Genomic DNA, 21385 nt, shown 5'->3' with positions numbered 1-21385 from the left:
ATTAGCCAGGCACGGTGGCATGCACCTGTAGTCCCAGCTACTAATCAGGCCAAGGCAGAGGATCGCTTGAGCCAGGAGTTAGAGTCTACGGTGAGCTATGATCACACCACTGTACTCCAGCCTGAGTGACAGAGTGAGACCGTCTCAAAAGAAAAAAAAGAGATATGAAACCTCAAAATATGCTACTTTTGGCCAGGCACAGTGGCTTACGCCTATAATCCCAGCACTTTGGGAGGCCGAGCTGAGTGGATCACTTGAGGCCAGGAGTTCGAGGTCAGCCTGGACAAAATGGCAAAAACCTGTCTCTACTAAAAATACAAAAATTAGCCGGCGTGGTGGCACACACCTGTAATTTCTGTTACTTGGGACGCTGAGGTGGGAGAATCTCTTGAACCTGGGAGGCAGAGGTTGTAGTGAGCCAAGATTGCTCCACTGCACTCCAGCCTGGGTGACAGGGACTCTGTCTCAAAACAAAAAAATGCCACTTTTATATAAAGATAATTTTAAGCTGAAGACTGTTGAGATTCAACAGATGCAGAGAAAAAACTTTGGAGCCTCTGGTGTCTGACTAAAAGCAGGAACTGCTAGGAAATGAGGCTGACAGAAATTCCTCTTTGGGGCAGATCTACTCCCAGAAGGAAGAATGCAAATAAAACCTGTCCCAAATCCCTTCTCCAGAGGAGTTTTATAGCCCTGAAGGAGAAGGAAAGACCACTCATACCTAGATTTTCAAACATTATCGAAATCATTCATATCTCCTGGCCAGGTGCTGTGGCTCATGCTTGCAATTCCAGCACTTTGGAAGGCCAACGTGGGTGGATCACCTGAGGTCAGGAGTTCAAGACTAGCCTGGCCAACATGACAAAACCCCATCTCTACTAAAAAATACAAAAATTGACCAGGTGAGGTGGCGGGCACCTGTAATCCCAGCTACTTGGAAGGCTATGGTAGGAGAATTGCTTGAGCCTGGGAGGCAGAGGTTGTAGTGAGCTGAGGTTGCAGTGAGCTGAGATTGCACCACTGAACTCCAGCCTGGGCAGCAGAGTGAGACACCATCTCAAAAAAGCCCCAAAGAACAAACAAACAAATAAAAAATCGTATCTCCTGTTTGCTGTCCTGAAAACCCATTTATCTTTTTTTTTTTTTTAAAAAGCAATTTGTGTTTCCATAAATGATTTTCTCCCTCTCCCCTTCACCTATTAAGACGGTACCTAACCTCCAAATTTTAACCTCATCACTGAGTTTCCCATGTGTGCACACTGCACATATAAATAAACTGTTTTCTCCTATTAATCTTTTTTTTTTTTCCGGTTTAATTTGCAAGGCTCCAGTCATTGAACATAAGAAGGTGGAGGAAAGAGTTTTTTCCTTCCCTACAATCTTGATGATAGGGGCTGAACTTATGGTTTTATTTGTTTGTTTGTTTGTTTTCTCAGACTGGGTTTTGCTCTGTCACCTCGCCTGGAGTGCTAGAGTGCAGTAGTGCCTCACTGTGGTCTTGAAGTCCTGGCCTCAAGCCTCCTGCCTCAGCCTCCCGAATTGCTGGGATTACAGGCATGAACCATCACAACTGTCAGTTTATGTGTTTTTTAATGGCTCCAAGAAGAATTCTAATTCACAGGTAAGGTTAAGGACGTTTGGAAGAAAAAAATATAGATCTGTGGCAATTAATTCCATTTTTTTTTCTGTTTAATTAAGCATTTTATGGAATCTTAAATTTATATAGAAAAATCCCAGCTTATATTCTTTAGAGAATTAGCAAGGGAGAATCACTATGCACACAGCATCATGTTTTCCATTTTCATCAAAATGAATGGCAATCAGGCAAGACATCTCTAAAGTGTCAAGCTATATTATTGATCTTAAATAATTTTGCTGTAGCCAATTTTATTAGGTTCTATTGCCAGACATAACAAGAACTTGAAAATAACTTTCGCTAAGGTAAATTTTTATTGTTGTCATGTCAAGATAAATTCCCTCTGGGATATAAGGCCTACCTTGTTATGGAAGAGGAAAACTCCCGTACCATGCTCTTGGTCAACAAGAAATGTTAGCACTCTTGGAATACTTTTCATTCCTTTAAAAACGTAAGGTAAGCAGGGTACCCATTCAAGAAGTGGTTCCTGACTATAAAAACAAGAGCTTGACTATAAAAAAAAAGAAGGGAAAAATTAATGCTGTTTTTGAAACATAAGTTCTAATTCTCTTAGTGAAACTAGCCCAATTGTTCATAGAACTAATGTTTACAGTTTTTTTTAACAAACAGAAATTAACCCTCCCTCCTTGGTCTTAAAACCCACTGGTCTTTAAACTCCTGGTCTTAAAACCTACATTTGTCTCATCTGAATTCCTTCTTTAGGAAATTGACCCTCAGGCAAGAAACTTGACCCTTAGGCAAGGAACTGAAACTCAACAGATCACCACATCCAGATAATGAGAAGTCAGACTCCTCATCCATCATGATTGCTTCCTTACCCATCTCTAATTCCTGTTTTCCTACCTTCCTTTCTGTGTAAATACCCCAATTTTACTCAGAGAGACAGGCTTGAGATTTTTATCTCCCATTCTCCTTGGCTGCAGCACCCGATTAAAGCCTTCTTCCCTGGCAATACTTGTTGACTCAGTGATTGGCAGTCTATACAGCAAGCAGCAGGACCTAGACTGAATCCCTGGTGTTTTAGTAACAGTAGGAAAATAAATTAATAACCATTGTGTTGCTCTGACTGATCACAATTGTTTTTTTTTTTTTAAATCCTTAATGTGACTGGGTTTGGTGGCTTACGCCTGTAACCCCAGCACTTTGGGAGGCCAAGAGGGGTGGATCATGAGGTCAAGAGATCAAGACCATCCTGGCCAACATGGTGAAACCCCGTCTCTACTAAAAATACAAAAATTAGCTGGATGTGGTGGAGTGCGCCTGTAGTCCCAGCTACTTGGGATGCTGAGGCAGGAGAATTGCTTGAACCTGGGAGACAGAGGTTGCAGACAGAGTGAGACTCTGTCTCAAAAAAAAAAAAATCCTTCATGTCTGTGCCTCTCTTCTGAGGGATATGAGCCCAGAAAACATTGCAATGCATCTCTTTCTGGTACAAATTGTTTTTCTAAAATCATTGCTTAGGTCCTGATTAACATAATTAGGTAAGTACTACTAAACCCAAGTAGAAACACCCCTGGGAGCAAAGAGTGATTGTGAAGCCTTTCAGTCTGTAGGATTTTTTAGATTAATCACAATCCATGAAGTCATGTATAACAAAATTTCTTAACTTATAAAATATTCGATATCATACCTCACTTAGGGTTCTGTTTCTCTCAAAGGTGACTGTAACATAATCAACTATAAAATAAATACAAGGGTACAGGAATTATAAGCACATCTGTATTTCTAAAACTGGAAGGGTTAGTCTTAATAGTCATCATGAAAATTGTAGAAGTTATTTTTGCAAGTAAACTTTATGGTAAATGAAAATAATAATAATAATAATAAAAGTTATGTATCATCAAGTAATGTATACTTGAATCTAATTTTCTTATCCCTATTGCAAGTGTACCTATTGTCTCAGATTTAAGTTAGAATTTTTTTTTTGTTTTAGGTCATTAACTTATATAAAGCAAACTTACCTTCATATTTTGGTCTAGTTTTATTTTATGTCATTTTATTAAATCTAGTTGTAACTGAGTAGCTTAGATTCAAAATGCATTTTAAAACTTTTTTTATTCCTTTCTTGATTTTTGCCTTTAAAACATACTTTGGAACTTTGTTTCCCTCCCTTCCCATCTGACACTCCCTTGCACTGCTGACTTATCTAATTATGTGCTTGCTTAGAAGTTCCAGGGGCTAATTTTGAAACAAATCAGACATGGAGAGTCAGTTGTAAAATTCCAGAGATTACCTCAAGGAGGTTAGTCTACAACCTGGCCATCATGAAGATGACACCAGCCTATGCTCCAAGTGGACCATGATTCAAGACAGCCACTGGGACAAAACACACAGACCTTGTACCCAGCATCATTCCTGCATGCCTTCCACCCCAAGTTCCCCCTTCTAAACTCCTCTCCCCAGCCTAAAGTTTGGAATGGTCTTTTAAAGGCATGAGCCTGGCTCTCCCAACTGCTGGCTTTTGGAATAAAAGTGACTTTCCTTTCACTGCATCTCGTCCTTGTTCATTTGGCTTTATATGTGGCAAGCAGCCAAGCTTGCATTCATTACAAATTTGGTAGTCCCTTTAGGGAGTCTGCATTTTGAGTGGTCTAGTCTGTCAACCTAGTTTGCAGCGAGTGGGGGAATTGGCTGCAGCAGTGTGCCAGGGCTTTCCTCTTCATGCTACCGGATGGGAAAAGAGTTGCTCATGAATACTAGCTGCTGCTGGCAAGCTGACCCTGCAGCTGGGGCTCTGGGCATTTTCCTGGCAGCTGCTGAGATACTTTTGTCTCAGGCAATCTTCCTTCTCTCCCTGTCATGGTGTTAGCTGCCTACTACACTTTGCTGGTGTAGGGTAAGTGACATGTGAAGAAGTTGACGGACTTCAGAACTGGATAAGTCAACTGGAATGTACCCAGTTCTCCTCTGTCTCTTCTGTGGTAACACTTGAGCTCTGCTCCATTTGGACATAGCTGCTTGTGACATTGTCTGGGCAGGAACACCATCTTTATCTGTGGCATCACTTGAGCTTTGTTCTGTTTTGACCTAGCTGCTCATGGGGCCATCTGAAGTTGAGACAAGGTTTCAGGACTTTTATCCAGTCCCCTTGACGGGGAATCAGCCTGGGAGTGTACCATCTGAATCTGTAACTGTGTATGTATGTGATCTACATTTGGGCCCTTATCTACTTGCAACTTTCTTTCCTTCTTTCTCTACCCTTTAAGGTAGCGTGTATAAGCCCCCCCACTCAATCTAGGGATCCAACCCTGAAGTAGAACAATTTCTGTCACCCTGGCTCTTGGCTGAGTTGCTCTGTATTGGACCCCAAAGTACTTCTCAGAGCTGTGCCAAATCTTACGGGGGAAAGAAGCATATGAATTCTTCTGTAGGTTATCTAAATGGGCCTGTATCCCACTTATGGTTTTCAATGCTATTTGTCGGAAATACCTGGGATAAACGTTGAAACAGTCCCAACTCCAATTCTTTTGCCCTTTACCCTTTCTGTCCACTTGTTTTGCCATCTCATTTGTTGCCCTTCCATTACGGCTTACTGGGATTGCAGCAGGACCTGGACTTAGATTAAGGTGGATATGCTAAAAAAAAAAAAAGGCTATACTGGTCATTGCCAGTCATTAGCCTGTTGGGGAAATTAATTCTTTGACACATTTGGCTCTCCTAACTGTGTGGCAAATTTTACACAGGCATGCCTATTGGGATAATGAATGGTACCATCAACACCGGTTGTGTAAAGTAAGGAGAATTCGCCCAATTCCTGGCAATCTAGTTGCAGGGAATTATTGATAGAGGCAAAAGCAAGGCACCAATAGAGGCTGCTCCTCTGCTCACTAGAGGCCCCTGATTTTGGGACTCCAGCTGGTTACATATTATGGTCCATTTCTGTGCACATTTTAAACTGATGGGCAAATTATAGCAAAAAAAAAAAAAAAAAAAAAAAAAAAAAAAAGTCAGAGCTCACATGGTTAATTTGCAACTGTAAAGTTAATCAGAGTTCTAAAGCTACCTTCTCTTTTTTTCCTGCCTGCCTTGAATATGCTTTGAATCTGCTTTTACTAAGATGTGGTGCTAAGATAGGACTCATTATTTATGTTCTAACTGAAATGTAAACATTGGAAACTCATTTGGAATGGAAGAAAAACAGGACAAAAGAGACTTTTAAAAACTGAACTGCCACATGAAATTTAAAGTAGTTTCTTCTAATTCTGTAAGGAATGTCAATGGTATGGAACCAAAAAAGAGCCCGTATAGCCAAGACAATCCTAAGCAAAAAGAACAAAGCTGGAGGCATCATGCTACCTGACTTCAAACTATACTTCAAGTCTACAGTAATCAATATAGCATAGTACTTGTACCAAAACAGACATCTAGACCAATGGAACATAACAAAGATCTCAGAAATAACATCACACATCTACAACCATCTCATGTTTGAAAAACCTGAGAAAAACAAGCAATGGGGAAAAGAATTCCCTATTTAATAAATGGTGCTGGGAAAACTGGCTAGCCATATGCAGAAAACTGAAACTGAACCCCTTCCCCACATCTTATAGAAAAATTAACTCAAGATGGATTAAAGGCTTAAATGTAAAACCCAAAGCCATAAAAATCCTAGAAGAAAACCTAGGCAATACCATTCAGGACATAGGCATGGGCAAAGACTTCTTGATGAAAACACCAAAATCAATTGTAACAAAAGCCAAAATTGACAAACAGGAGCTAATTACACTAAAGAGCTTCTGCACAGCAAAAGAAACTATCATTAGAGTGAACAGGCAACCTACAGAACGGAAGAATATTTTTGTAATCTACCCATCTGACAAAGGGCTAATATCCAGAATCTACAAGGAACTTAAACAAATTTGCAAGAAAAAAAACAAACAACCCCATCAAAAAGTGGGCAAAGGATATGAACAGACACTTCTCAAAATAAGACATTTACACAGCCAACAAACATATGAAAAAAGAGTGCAACATCACTAATTGTTAAAGAAATGCAAATCAAAATCACAATGAAATACCATCTTACACCAGTCAGAATGGCGATTATTAAAAAGCCAAGAAACAATAGATGCTGGCAAGGCTGTGGAGAAATAGGAACGCTTTTATACCGTTGGTGGGAATGTAAATTAGTTCAGCCATTGTGGAGACAGTGTGGCAATTCCTCAAGGATCTAGAACCAGAAATGCCATTTGACCCAGCAATCCCATTACTGGGTATATACTCAAATGAAAATAAATCATTCTACTATAAAGACACATGCACATTTGGGCCCTTATCTACTTGCTACTTTATTGCAGCACTAGTTACAATAGCAAAGACATGCAACCAAGCCAAATACCCATCAATGATAGATGGGATAAAGAAAATGGGTACATGTACACCATGGAATACTATGCAGCCCTAAAAATGAATGAGATCATGTCCTTTGCAGGGACATGGATGAAGCTGGAAGCCATAATCCTCAGCAAACTAGCACAGGAACAGAAGAAAACCAAACACCACATGTTCTTACTTGTAAGTGGGAGCTGAACAATGAGAACACATGGACACAGGGAAAGGAACAACACACAACAGAGCCAGTTGGTGGGTGGGGGGCAAGGGAAGAGAGAGCATTAGGACAAATAGCTGATGCATGTGGGGCTTAAGACTTAGATGACAGTTGATAGATGCAGCAAACCACCATGGCACATATATATCTATGTAACAAGCCTACACGTTCTGCATTTGTATCCTGAAACTTAAAGTAGGCCGGGCGCGGTGGCTCAAGCCTGTAATCCCAGCACTTTGGGAGGCCGAGACGGGCGGATCATGAGGTCAGGAGATCGAGACCATCCTGGCTAATACGGTGAAACCCCGTCTCTACTAAAAAATACAAAAAACTAGCCGGGTGAAGTGGCGGGTGCCTGTAGTCCCAGCTACTCGGGAGGCTGAGGCAGGAGAATGGCGTGAACCCGAGAGGAGGAGCTTGCAGTGAGCTGAGATCCGGCCACTGCACTCCAGTCTGGGTGACAGAGCAAGACTCCGTCTCAAAAAAAAAAAAAAAAAAAGAAACTTAAAGTAAAATAGAAATAAAAATAAAAAACAAAACTGAACTGCCATAGAGACTGCTTTACCCAAATTTTGGTCCATCGCTTTTCTTGGATTACCTACTAAGGCAAACAAAGTTCAGCCATGTGAACAGATTCCAATTTTGTCACAAAAATAATTCAGATCCAGCTATCTTTTATAAAATGATGAGATTATATTGCTATCTTATGGCTAGAATTTGAAGGTAAAAGCTATTGGATATTTGTGTGTGCATATACATGTTTAGATATGTTTATGTGATGTTGATGTATTATGTGATGTGTCATATCTGGCACACTACCAAGCTGGCTTATAAGTAAATGAGTACTCATAAATGAAATCCAAAAGCTCTTCAAATTCACATGAATCTTTGATAAATAAAACTGGTTTTAAATATGATTAATAAAATTAACATAGAAATGTCTTCAGAAGTGTCAGTATACATTTTTGTCTGAGTTTACTGATTAGATATGTTTTGTATTTGCCTCTGCTAGATATATTAAGCTGTCTGGATTTGGCATAAAAGTTATAAGGCTATAAACCCAGCCAAAAGCAGAATGATCTTTGTTTGTATGATTTTTTTGATACATAAGACTAATTTAATATTGGTGGTTCAATGAAAACAGCCAAATCTTCTAAGTTGTCAGCAAAATGCCCATGTGTTTAACTTTAAGGTTCTTAGGTGAACCCCTGATGTTTATGAGCTTTAAAAATGGTTAACAGGAAAATAACTTTAAATAATGACTAGTGCTAATATCTCAGTTTTCAAAAGTAATCTAGATTAATGATTAAAAATGAAAAAATCAAATACATGTAAATGGGGTAAATGCTTGCAGGTAAACTTTTTATGAAATTTAAAATCTTAAAATTATTTTGGATGCTCATTTTGATGTCTGGGTCATTTCCAACTAAAAAAGGGTTATGATGTGGGAAAACATGTTTATGAAACTTGTAGAATTATTTCATCTATAAAATGTTAACATCTGATAAACAGTTCAGGATTTCTTGCTTCCTAAGCTTTCACTAAAGTTTAAAGTTATTAAAAATAAAAATACTAGTTAATATATAATTCTGTAAGTTGTGTTCTTATTAAAATACTTTTTGTATGAGAAAATATCTTATATGGTAAATTTCTGTCCTAAAGTAAAATGGTTGTTTAGGAAAGAGGTAATATAGGACAAGATACAAAGTCTAAGCATGCTATAGATGGCCTGTGTCATAAGCCATATCCATAGATGGCCTATGTCAGATGTAAGATTTTACATCTTATCAAGATAATTTCTATGTTGTCTTTATTAGATTTTTGAAAGCTTAAAAAACCTGAGATTTAAAAGGGTTAAGGTTTTTACAGCCACATAACCTTCTACATTGCCCTTAAAGTCTTTTGATTATCACTTTGATTAAATGAATAACTATTATTTTACAATGACCTATTCTTCTATTTTGACCAAATGTTTTGAGCCTTTTAGCATCTTTCACAAACGTCCTCAAAATCAAATCCTAAATTAAGTCTCTGACTTATTTCTTGGGCTCATCAAAGCTATAAAAATTAATCAATGCAAGTATGTAAATCTTTTTATGGCTTCCAGTCAGGTCATAGACTCCAGTATCACCATCTCCAGCTTCTTGAAAAGGTCCTTAACAGGTGCTATTAACGAATCCATGTGCTGTTAAGTTACAGGGCTTTAACTACTAGATGGACATATCTCATCTAAAGAAGATGCTGCCTCTGCCAGTATCTGATACCAATCTCAAGTCAACCAAAGCCTCATCTTTAGACCCAGACAAAGGTGACAATCAACGTATACTGCCTTAATAGGACACAAGACAAGCCTGTATTAAAAAACATTAAGATTCATTTACTAATTTTGCCCCATCTGAATTAATATAATTTATTCTGTGCCTTAATTCTAAATAATTTAAATGTTTAGCTACCTGTGAGCTTCCTTTCCTGTCATTCTCAGAATGAGGCAAGGCTTATAACCATTTTGTTTGAAATGTTGCTAATTATGTTTTACTTTACCTCCAAAATTGAAACTATCCAGTCCTTCCAGGCCCAGGGACTATTGCAGAAGAGGTGGTCATGTGATATTATAAGGGCTGGTTTTGAGGCATAAACTTAGTTCAGAACTTCCAAATCAAGGACAGGCACACAGATGCCTAAACAGCTAAACAAAATGCTTGTGTTTTGTATAACTAATTGCTACAAGCTAAGATTATAGTAGCCCAATGCATAAAATATATACATAAGTCAATTTTATAACTTTGTTTTTGGCTTTTGGATTTTAGCTCTTATGCTGCTTACAAGGAATTTTAAGGGTTAATGAGTGCCTGCCCACCTCCATTATAATCTGGCCTGAAATGTTTAATTGGCTATAAGTCTTTTGACTCTAAGTTCCTTGGCTATAGGTGTCCCACTGGAGGGCATGATGGACCTGGGACAGGTAGTCACACCACCCCAGCATTAGTATGGGACAAAGTAAAACTTGGCCATTGATACTGCCTCTGGCATATCTTTACCAAAAAAGAGGAAATATAAACCAAAAAATAAAATACTGAGTCCCCTACCAATAAACAAATCCTCCCCCTTGGCGAAAGGAACCCCAAGAAAAACCCTTAAAAACTTAATTCCCAGCCATGATGGGATGGAAAGTCAGGCATGCCTCATTATATTCCCTCTGTTTTATGATTTAGACACTACAATTGATCACTATTAATTATCATAAGACTGACAGAACAGGTCTTTATGGCAATAAGCTATCAAATGATAAACAGGACCTAAGATCATACCAGACAAGGATTAAGTTTCCCCCCAAGGTAAATGGAGTCATATGTTACATGCATGTTCATTCAATATGCATGTGTCAGGACCACTTTCATAAATATTCATAGGTCCTCCTATAACTTGTTCAATTCATACATTTAGCCAATCTTTCATCATGTCCCCACAGGACCCCTGAGTATGATGGACAATGGAGAACAAACTTACTTTCTTATTGATATGGCGGGCTATATATTCTATAGTTAACATCTGCCTATCCTCTGATTCAAAAAAGAATGTGATGGTTGCAGGAATGTCAGGGCAAATTGTGACTCACTCCTTCCTACAACTTGTAGATTGTCATCTTGGAGACCACAATGACAGGAGAAACTAAAGAGATGAACCACACTCTAAAAAAATTGCATTGCCAAAATATGTCAAGAAAGTAATTTGACTTGGGATTAATTTCTCCCATTGCCTTACTCTGAGTCAAGGTAACACCCCAAAGTGGGAGCAGGTTGAGCCCTTTTGAGATTGTTTATGGGAGACCCTCCCTGGGAGTCCCACCTTTAGACCTAATAAATAAATTAAGAATTAAACAATACATACACCAGTTAGGGCAGACACTACTAACCATGCATCAGTTTGCTGCTTCCAGGTCCTCATACCCTAGGGGCGAGCCCCTTCACCCTTTCCACCAAGAGTTAAGGTACTGCTAAAAAGTCTTGGGAAAAAACAAGGACCTGACTGGCAGCTACCCAAAAATGGATGGGCCTTATGATGCACTGCTGACCATGCATTCACCTGTCAAATTGGCTGGAATTAAACCCTGGATATATCACACTCAGGTGAAGGCTCATCCTCAACCTGATACTTCAGACAACCAGCCTGCCTGTTCATGTGTGCCAAGAAAAGACCTAAAACTGTATTAAAGGAAAAAAATCACACAGATAAGTACTACCTTTTTCTTAACATGAACTTCTTAACAAGTTTTGTAGTCATGAGTACATTATTTATCTCTGCTGAAACTAACCTTTTTGCTGAATGGGCACAAATGGTAGCTTCCCTCCAGAATAGAACAGACTGCTGGGTCTGTGGGGAATTGCCCTTTCTTCCACTGCAGGCTTGCCATGGTGCATGCAAGCCACCAACCTAAGTACTTGGAGTAACTTCTATACCTGGTATGGGGCACTTCACCCATTTCCCTTTCATGGCCATAACTCATCTCATCATAAGCCTCATGAATTTCCTACTTGCCAGGAAATCAGGAAACATGTTTTTCAACTAAGTCGCAAGTAGGTCAATGTCATCTCCACCTTGGGATATGCTGTACACAATCGTGTCAGATGGCTGACAGAGGTACAAATACAGGTAATAGGTCAAGCATCACTATGCACTGAACACCACAACCACAGCACACCTCAAACTAACACCTGTAACATGGGATGATTACCTCCCCAGCAATGTAATCAGACTCTTCAACTGACTAGCAATTATATGGCTGGGGTAGCAAAACAGCTCCTTCTCACATGGAGCCAACCCTTCCCTCTGGGACTGGCTGTGGGCCTGTGGCACTCACAGTTGGCCCTTCCTACCCTTTGATTGGACTGGCAGATGCATCTGGGAGTACCCTTACCTACCAGGATGAATCCTGTTCCATGTAGACTCTGCCTGCCAACTGGAAAAGCACAGACGCCAGATACCACTGTCAAAAATGGGCATCCTGGTGGTTTTACCCACTAGCCATCTTTCTCCCCCAGGCAGTGACCATAGATGTAGAATTACAAGTAGAGGCCCTGACTAAGCATATGGCTACTGCCTTTAATAACACCCACCATGCCATCTCTCTTCTTACTGAAGAAACTTTCAGATTAGGCAAGTGACCTTACAAAACTATATGGCTGTAGATATCCTGACTGCAGCCTAAAGCGGCACTAATGCATTAAGACTGTTGTCTATATATACTACATTATTCTCACAACATAACCTAAGCCATGCATGCACTGGATACTCATATTCTGCTATAGATGCCTTCTCCCAATAACAGATTGGTTTAGTCAGCCCCTTAGTGCATGGAAGACTTTCATACATAGCACAATTTTGCTCATTGTCCTCTTCAGCTGCTGTGGATTTTATTGCTGTTGTATACTCCGCACAAGGATGCAGGAAAGATGTTCTCAGAAACTCCTATGTCCCTGCACCATAACGCTCCCGCAAATTCCTACTGCAAGTCTAGGAACTTGAGAATATTTCCAACTCCAGGTGGACAAATTCCATTCTGGTACCTCCTACCTACAGCCCTCCTCAGCAGGAAGTAGCCAGATCAACTATGCCACCCATTTTCCATAGAAATGGAATGGAATTTCACAATGGAAATTTGCAACTGAGTGGCTTAGGTTAAAAATGCATTTTTGAAACTGTTTTTTCCTTTCTTGTTTTTGCCTTGAAACATAGTTTGAAATTCTTGGTTTCCACCCGACACTCCCTTGCACTGCTGGCTTATCTAATTATGTGATTGCTTAGAAGTTCCAGGGTCTAAATTTGAGACAAATCAGACATGGAGACTCAGCTGTGAAATTCCAGAGATTACCTCAAGGAGGTTGGTCTACAACCTGGCCATCTTAAAAGACCATTCCAAAGGCTGAGCTTGCATTCTGTTACTCGTATATGTAAAAGTCTTTTAATACAGTATATCTTTAACCAAAATTTACCTTCAAAGTGCTCTCTGTTAGCAAAACATCTTTCACTATACCACAATTTTCCTTTCACATAGTCAACCTACATGAATAAATAAAAATATCACTTAGCCAATATGTAGACTTAAGATATCTTAAGATATAAGATAGAAAAAACTAAAAAATTTCAAAGTTTGATAGTTCAGGAATGTGAGGCAAATAAAGAGACAAAAATTGTATGCAAATAAAATGAAAGATTGTAGAATGAGGACAAGAAATAGGAATATACATTTTGAACAATGCACAAAAAAGGCATAAAAAGAAAAGAAATCACACATGAATTAGCGTATGTTAATGGAGGATGCCTTTGTCTATGAACTGTCTTTCAGAAGCTACCAGAAGTCATTAGTCTTTCAGCACAGTTACAATGGGCCACATGTTTATCTTTTATCCTCATTAGTGGCAGCTGGGTTTAAGGAGCATTCCCAGAAGCCTGACAGCAGCAAGGAGCAACAGGAAAAAGGTTTTCAAAATTGGTCATGAGAGAGAAGCTTCAAATATATTGAATATGTTGGATATAAATGTTGGATATTAATTAAATGCAACAATTTGAGATTATTTTATTATAGGAAGATTCTGACCTTCAAATTTCTGTTGGGACGTAAGCAGGACTTTCTTACATTTTTATAGATCAATAATATAATCTGTATGATTTGTGTGCAGAAGCCTTTGCTGATTTCTAATGATAAAACTTGAACACATGAGGAGACACTTGTTTTTTTGTTTTTTGTTTTTTTTTAATTGAGAAGGAGTCTTACTCTGTTGCCCAGGCTGGAGTGCAGTAGCACGATCTTGGCTCACTACAACCTCCGCCTCTCAGGTTCAAGTGATTCTCCTTGCCTTAGCCTCCTGAGTAGCTGGGATTATTAGCCACCATGCCTGGCTAATTTTTTTTTTTTTTTTGTATTTTAGTAGAGACAGGGTTTCACTATGTTGGCCAGGCTGGTCTTGAACTCCTGACCTCAAGTGATCCACCCACCTCAGCCTCCTAAAGTGCTGGCATTATGGGTATGAGCCACCACACTGACAGAGGAGTCACTTTATTGATTGATTGATTGATATGGGGTCCTGGCTCTGTCACCCAAGCTAGAGTGCAGTGGCATGATCATAGCTCACTCCAGCCTCAAACTCTTCAGCTTAACCAATCCTCCCACCTCAGCCTCCCAAATAGCTGGGACCACAGGTGTGCATCACCATGCCTGGGTAATTTTTAAATTTTTTGAGGGAAAGGAGTCTCACTATATTGCCCAGGCTGGTCTAGAACTCCTGAACTTAAGCAATTCTCCTGCTTTGGCTTTGTAAAGCACTGGGGCTATAGGCATGAGCCACTGCGCCTGGCTCCCAATGAATTTTTTTAAGTATCTACATTGTGCCATGTACGGTGCTGAAATTTTTCATATGTAATGTTATTTGATCACCTCATTTCTAAGAGGTAGATATTGTTAGACTCATTTTAAAATGACAAAATTGAGGTCCAGAGAGTTATACAACTTGTTCAAAGTTTTATGTTACATGGCTGGTAAGTTAGTCCAAAATCTGAATCCAGTCTGTCTTCATTTATTCACCCATTGACTCAATAAATTCATCGAGACTGCCTATGTGCAAGGCCATGTGGTAACTTACCAGGATACAATAGTAAATAAGATAGACCTTGACCGGAACCTAAAATCTTGTGAGGCTAGTCTGGGGGCTCAACAGACAAAATAGGGTGATAATGATAGGAATCTGTGCTGAGAACTTGGACTGTGCACAGGAGCACCTTGGTGGTCAGGGAGGGATTTCTGAAGAATGAGTTGAAATTCTCTAAGTGAAATAGGAGGAAGGAGTACATGCTAAGAAGACAAAACATGTTATGCAAAGGAGTTGAGGTGTGAGAAATGTTAGCGCATTCAGGGAAGGTGAGTGGGTTAGCATGGCCAGGCAGATGGCTGCAGGTAGGGGCAGGATGGCTGCCGGTAGAGGCAGGTACGCTCAGGCTGAAGCATTAAGCATTTTGTGTGTCACAAGAATTTTAATTTTATCCTGAAAGAAGTGATCCATATTCCTTGCTGTTGCCACTAAACAGATTTTGGTGGATAACTACCAGATTTTATCTCATGCCAAACCCCCAATTTAGGGATCTTATACTTCCTATTACTTTTGCCTGGAAATGCTCTGTCAAAATAATTACTCCAAGTCACTCAAGTTTCTGCTTAAATTTCATCTCTTTGAAAAGGCTTGCTTTAATCACTCTATTTAAAACAGAATATTATCTTCCCCTCACTCTTTCTCTTACTCTGCTTTAATTTCAACAAGCACTTATTACTATCTAAAATCACATTATGTATTTGTTTGTGTATTTTTTAATGGTCTAACCCCCTCAGTAGAATGTTAAGCTACATGAAAGTAGGGACTTTGTCTTGTTCACTATGGAATCCTCCTTGTCTGAATAAGCATTGAATATAGGAAGTGCTCAACAAATATTTGTTGAATGGATGAGATTTACTGAATGAATAAATCATTAAGTATTCACTCGTTCAATTACCTGCCTAAACACCCACATATATCTCATTCTGAACACCTTTGCTTCAATCATTAGTAAAAGAGGTCTTATTTAAAGATAGATCCTTATACCCTTAAAAATAATTTCACTTGGCCAGGCGCGGTGGCTCACGCCTGTAATCCCAGCACTTTGGGAGGCCGAGGCGGGTGGATCACGAGGTCAGCAGATGGAGACCATCCTGGCTAACACGGTGAAACCCTGTCTCTACTAAAAATAAAAAAAAAATTAAAAATTAAAAAAAAATAAAATTAGCCAGGCGTGGCGGCAGGTGCCTGTGTCCCAGCTACTCAGGAGATTGAGGCAAGAGAATGGCGTGAACCTGGGAGGCGGAGCTTGCAGTGAGCCGAGATCGCACCACTGCACTCCAGCCTGGGCGGCAGAGCGAGACTCCGTCTCAAAAAAAATAAAAAAATAAAAAATAATTTCACTTTTCCCCTTTCCTCCACTCCCCAATCCCAGCACCTCTCTACCTTCGGAACACTGTATTTCCCCTCTCCCTCATCACTATCAACCATCCCTGAGTTTTACTAAGATATTTTAGTTTAATAGGACTTATTATAATATCCTTGCTAATTGTAAAAACTTCCATGAAGGGCAATTCGTGATTTTAAAAAAATATTGCATAAGCAGTTATCCCTTGATCTTCCAGTCAAGTTCTAGGATGTATTGTATCTACATGTCTGGACACATAAAATTTCTAGGTACAAAATTATTCATGGCAGCATTATTTGTAATAGCAAAATATTGGGAAATTACCCAAGCATCCAGCAATGGATGATAATTTAAATAAACTGTGGTTAGTTCATACAATGGAATACTTGTAGCTGTAAAAAAGAAACAAAAAAAGAAAAGAAAAAGAGGCTATTCTCCATTTACTAATACGGATTTTTTCCTATGATAATTATTGATAAGTGAAGAAAATAATTCAGCATAAATACATATATTTATAGTATAATAAAAGGAAGAAAAGTATATATATATTCCTAATTATTTGAATTTCCATTAGAAAACACTGAAAAGATATAAAATAAAAAAAGATTACCTGTAAGGGACAAGGAAAAATCAGGGTGAATATACAGAGAGGTGGGATAGAGACTTTTCAGTCTATATCTTTTTGTAACTTTTTTAGTTTTTAACTATGTGAATGTATTACCTATTTGAACATCATAATTTTTAGGTGTTGAAAATTCTCATTTCCCTTGCTACATGTCCTTTCTTGCTATAGGCTTTATGGGAGGGAGGTGGGGCCTTTGGGAGGTGATAAGGTGAATGGAATTAGTACCCTTATTTGATGTGGGGGTGATTCAGTGAATCGAATTAGTGCTCTTATAAAAGAGAACGCAGGGAGTCTCTTGCCCCCTGCCATGTGAGGACACAGTGAACACATGGCTGTCTACGAACCAGGAAGGCAGCCCCCACCAGACACTGAATCTGCCTGCACCTTTATCTTACTGTCCAGGCTCCAGAACTGTGAGAAATAAATTTCTGTTGTGTATAAGCCACCCAGTCTATGGTAATTGTGTTATAGCAGCTCACATTGGCTAAGATGTCTCTGTTCAAAAATCCTTATCTAGGCTGGGCACGGTGACTCATGCCTGTAATCCCAGCACTCTGGGAGGCCAAGGCAGGTGGATCACTCAAGGTCAGGAGTTTGAGACCAGCCTGGCTAACATGGTGAAACCCTATCTTTACTGAAAATACAAAAATTAGCTGGGCATGGTAGCACACACCTGTAATCCCAGCTATTCAAGAGACTGAGGCAGGAGAATCACTTGAACCCAGGAGGTGGAGGTTGCACTGAGCCGAGATTGCCACTGCACTCCAGCTTGGGCAACAGAGGGAGACTGTCTCAAAAAAAAAAAAAAAAAAAAAAACCTTATCTAGTACTCCATTTTTATTTATATGGATAGACAGAAAACACACGAATAAATATGAGATAAAATGAGAGAAACAGTCAAGCATTTCTCATCACTAGTCCTCTCCTTGTTTTCTTCCCCTTTATTGAAATGTCTGTTCTTTTTCATTTGTTTTATTAAAGTTCTTTCTTATTTTCTTTAGTTGGGATAACCAGGTCGTATACTTTCTTAATCTGAAAGGTGAATAATCTCTTGGCTGGAAATAGAAATTCTGGACTTTGGTTCTTCTGTGTTAAATAGACTGTAGATGTTGATTTCATGGTCTTCAAGCTTCTACTGTTGTATAAATAAAATCTAATACCAGTGAGGTATATTTTGCTTTTGCTCTTTCTGTTTGGATACTTGTAATATTTCCCCCTTAACCTTAAAATTGAGGAATATTCCTTGGATATGCCTACATTTTTTCAGTGCTCCCTGGAATTTAGTGGATTATAATATATAGCTTTGGAACTTTCTTAATCTGAGTTAATGTTCTTCTTTTTTTTGTTATTATTGCCTGTCTTATATCTGTTCCTTTTTAAATTTGTCTGAAAACTCTTTTGCTCACCTGTTAGCGCTTCTGGATCTCTCCTCAAAGGCTCACTTTTGCCCTCGTGATTTCTAGTGATGTTCCTTAGATGGTTTGAGAAGTTTCTTCATCTTGATTTTCCATGCCACTACTCTGCATTTAAACAGTGGTCATTCTATCCTTCAATTTATTCCATTTTTAATGGAAATTTTGGTATTCAGTCCCAGGAAGTATTTTTATGCTGCGCTTGAAGCTCTTTATTGGTATTGACTGTGTTCTTGCTAATATCTCAGTGCTAATGATGGTAATCACAGAGTAGGTGCTCATTGGGTATTTGTGAAATGATTTTATTTAAAAATGTTATTCTTGTTCAATTGTTGCCTTATCCACCAGCAACTCTAGTTTTATTCTAATGATCTTTGCTCGCAGAATGCCAGGCTACTTAAGTGTGCCTTGAAGTATGGGCTCAGGTATGGTTTGTGGAGCACCTCGAAGTTTGACAACTGGAATAATAGATGGCAAAGTGGTCTGTAGCCCTCTGGGCTGCCATGCCACCACCTTGGAAACAGAAGGGGCTCCCTTCTTTCCAGGTCTCCTTCAGCCTGCCTACCGCAGGCACAGGGAGAATGCAGCCCTCCAGGTAGGCCTATCTCCAGCCTCACCCTCAGCCACACTCCCAAAACTGAGAGAACCCTTCCCTAGGAGTTCGTGGAGCTCTGCCAGTCAGACTCCCTCCAGAATCCTTCACCTTCCAGTCCTCTACTCCCCGCTCCGTGTTGCCAAGCACTTTGTTCTTAGGTAACTCATGAGTGAGGTAATGGCATGCCAGATCTCCTCAGTGAGATTCCTCAAAGCAGGCTTCCAGTGAGCCCAGCTGTCCAGTGACCCCAGCAGCCTTTTGACTTAGCGGGGCAGGTAGGCTGAAGATGAAAGCTAAACAGAGTTAAAGGTCACAGTCTCCTCCGTCCATTTATTTTACTTTTTGTGTGATTCTTCTTTAGGTGTAACTTTTAAAAATATTTATTAGCTTTTCTTCAGTTTCCTATAATGTTCCTTTCCACTTACTGTAATTGCTGAGATATTTGCATTTATTTCTACTGTTTTACCTCATAGTTTTTCTATTCTTTAACCTTTATCTCTCCTCTCCTTTCTTCCTTTTTGTAGAATAGATGGATTGTTCTTTAATCTTGTTTTCCTTCCTCTGGAGGTTTGGAAGCTTTAGGTTATATTCTTTTTGTTTTATTTTAGTTTTTTGGTAATTATCCTTCAATTCTTAACATATATGCTGAATTACATATTTTTCTAACAAATTCTTAACTTATTCCCCATATTGGTTCTCCTTACAAAGGTCTTAAATGCTTTATTATCCACTGAAAACTACTGCCATTTCTCCTTGTTATATTGTCTAGAGTTTTGGTTCCATCCAATTATTAAACACAAAATGTATAACTTATTTTTTATTTATTTAATTTTTATTTTTATTTTGAGACAGAGTCCAGCTCAGTCACCCAGACTGGAGTGCAGTGGCATGATCTCGACTCTCTGCAATCTCTGCCTTCTGGGTTCAAGCAATTCTCATGCCTCAGCCTCCCGAGTAGCTGGGATTACAGGCGTGAACCAACACATCTGTCTAATTTTTGTATTTTCTGCAGAGATGGGATTTTGTCATATTGGCCAGACTAGTCTATAACTCCTGACCTCAGGTGATCTACCTGCCTCAGCCTCCCAAGGTGCTGGGATTACAGGCGTGGGCTACCGCACCTGGCCATAACTTACTTTTTATACCAATTCCATTATTTGAACACATATTTACTAAGTACATACCTTGTGTCAGGTGCCATTCTAGACACTGGGATCTAGTAGCGAACAGCATAGACAGGGCTCCTGCTCTCCTAGGTCTTAGAACTTACATTCTAGTTTTCTTCATTGCTTCTGGCATCCTACTCCTTCATGGGGATTTCTGGATGGTAAACCCTCCCAATGTCTTTAGGTGTGAACATTTTCTTTTCACTCTCATTCTTGAGTTATTTAGTTTAGCTAGGTATGGAATTCTATTTTGACAGTTATTTTCCTCTGTTCTTTATAATACAAATCATTTTTGCCCATCTGGCTCTCTTAGTTCTCTGCTTTGCTTGTCCTCTGATTAGTATGACAATTAGTCAGTTCTATGTGTTTCCTGAGAAATAAATGCTCCTTTCTCACAGACAGTGTGAATGTGGGTGTATGTGCACATGCACATGTGCACACAGACTGGAGCCTGCACAATACAAGATAAAGTGCAGGCAGATTCAGTGCCTGGTGAGGGCCAACTTCCTGGTTCATAGCCATCTGCTCACTCTATGAGGACAGAATAGGGAGGGCATATGGCAAATGGCTAGGAACACTCATGATTTCATTTGTGGTTTTCCAACCGAAGCATGCTTATATTCTGATGGGAATGACCTAGTCCATTAATCACAAAACTTGACTTTTTAACATACAGAGGAGATAACTGATGGAACAAAATCCCCCAAAAGGCCAGAAGCAGACCAGTGACTAGATTATGTGACATTTTTGTGTAAGTTAGAAAAGATACTCCTCTCTCCAAGTAGGATAGACTTACGCCTGGGTAGATGGATTGGGGAGTAAAATGTTAGCCAGACCCCAGCACCTACTGTCTTCAATCAAGTGCCCTTGTGCAGAATCTGAACTGAACAACCACAGCTAGCCTGGACATAGCATAGGAGACGAGGTGAGGGTGGCCTCTGAAACAGGGAGGAGCACTTCTTCCTTTGAAGCAGAGGAGGCGAGCACTGCTTAATGATTGCTACAAATATATATAAAAATAATATATGCTATAAATTCATATATATTTATATATTTTGTTTAAACTATAAATAATATAGTAACTGGAATAACATATATTGTGAATTATTGACTTGCATCTCATCTCAAGTCACCAAGTAAACACATATCTTCTAACCAGCCCTGGGAAATGTAAAGCTTCTTACCCTTTCAAAACCACAAAAGTCTGCTCTGGAAAACTAGAAGAAAAGAAAAAACGTTAATATTTGCTTGCATATCAGAAGGCCTAACAAAACATAGCAATTTAAATTATACCAAAGGAAATAAACCATATACATTCCTTGAAAAAAATTATACCAAAATTATATGTTTTTTCTATCCTAGCAGTTAGGATAGCCAAACATTAAAAGCAGACT

The 21385-nt window shown here is 39.3% G+C and overlaps 1 protein-coding gene across 8 annotated transcripts in view; it reads right to left on the bottom strand.

Moving 5' to 3' along the window:
• Nucleotides 1-21385, bottom strand: part of LOC105467667 (cation channel sperm associated auxiliary subunit beta) — a 191387-nt gene that overhangs the window by 91336 nt on the left and 78666 nt on the right. For all 8 annotated transcript variants that reach the window (XR_011625621.1, XM_071099705.1, XM_071099702.1 and 5 more), the window contains 4 exons: nt 21176-21208; nt 13196-13262; nt 3288-3334; nt 1998-2147 (listed from right to left, as the gene is read on the bottom strand). Coding sequence is in view for 7 of the 8 variants with exons in the window: in XM_071099705.1 (XP_070955806.1) it covers nt 1998-2147; nt 3288-3334; nt 13196-13262; nt 21176-21208 (297 nt within the window). In the remaining variant the exon portion in view is untranslated. The remainder of the gene's footprint in view (nt 1-1997; nt 2148-3287; nt 3335-13195; nt 13263-21175; nt 21209-21385) is intronic.

Source organism: Macaca nemestrina, chromosome 7 (genome assembly GCF_043159975.1).
Source record: "Macaca nemestrina isolate mMacNem1 chromosome 7, mMacNem.hap1, whole genome shotgun sequence".
Lineage (NCBI taxonomy): Eukaryota > Metazoa > Chordata > Mammalia > Primates > Cercopithecidae > Macaca > Macaca nemestrina.
Note: the sequence above shows the minus strand (reverse complement) of the source record. Positions and strands in the feature narration are given on the sequence as shown.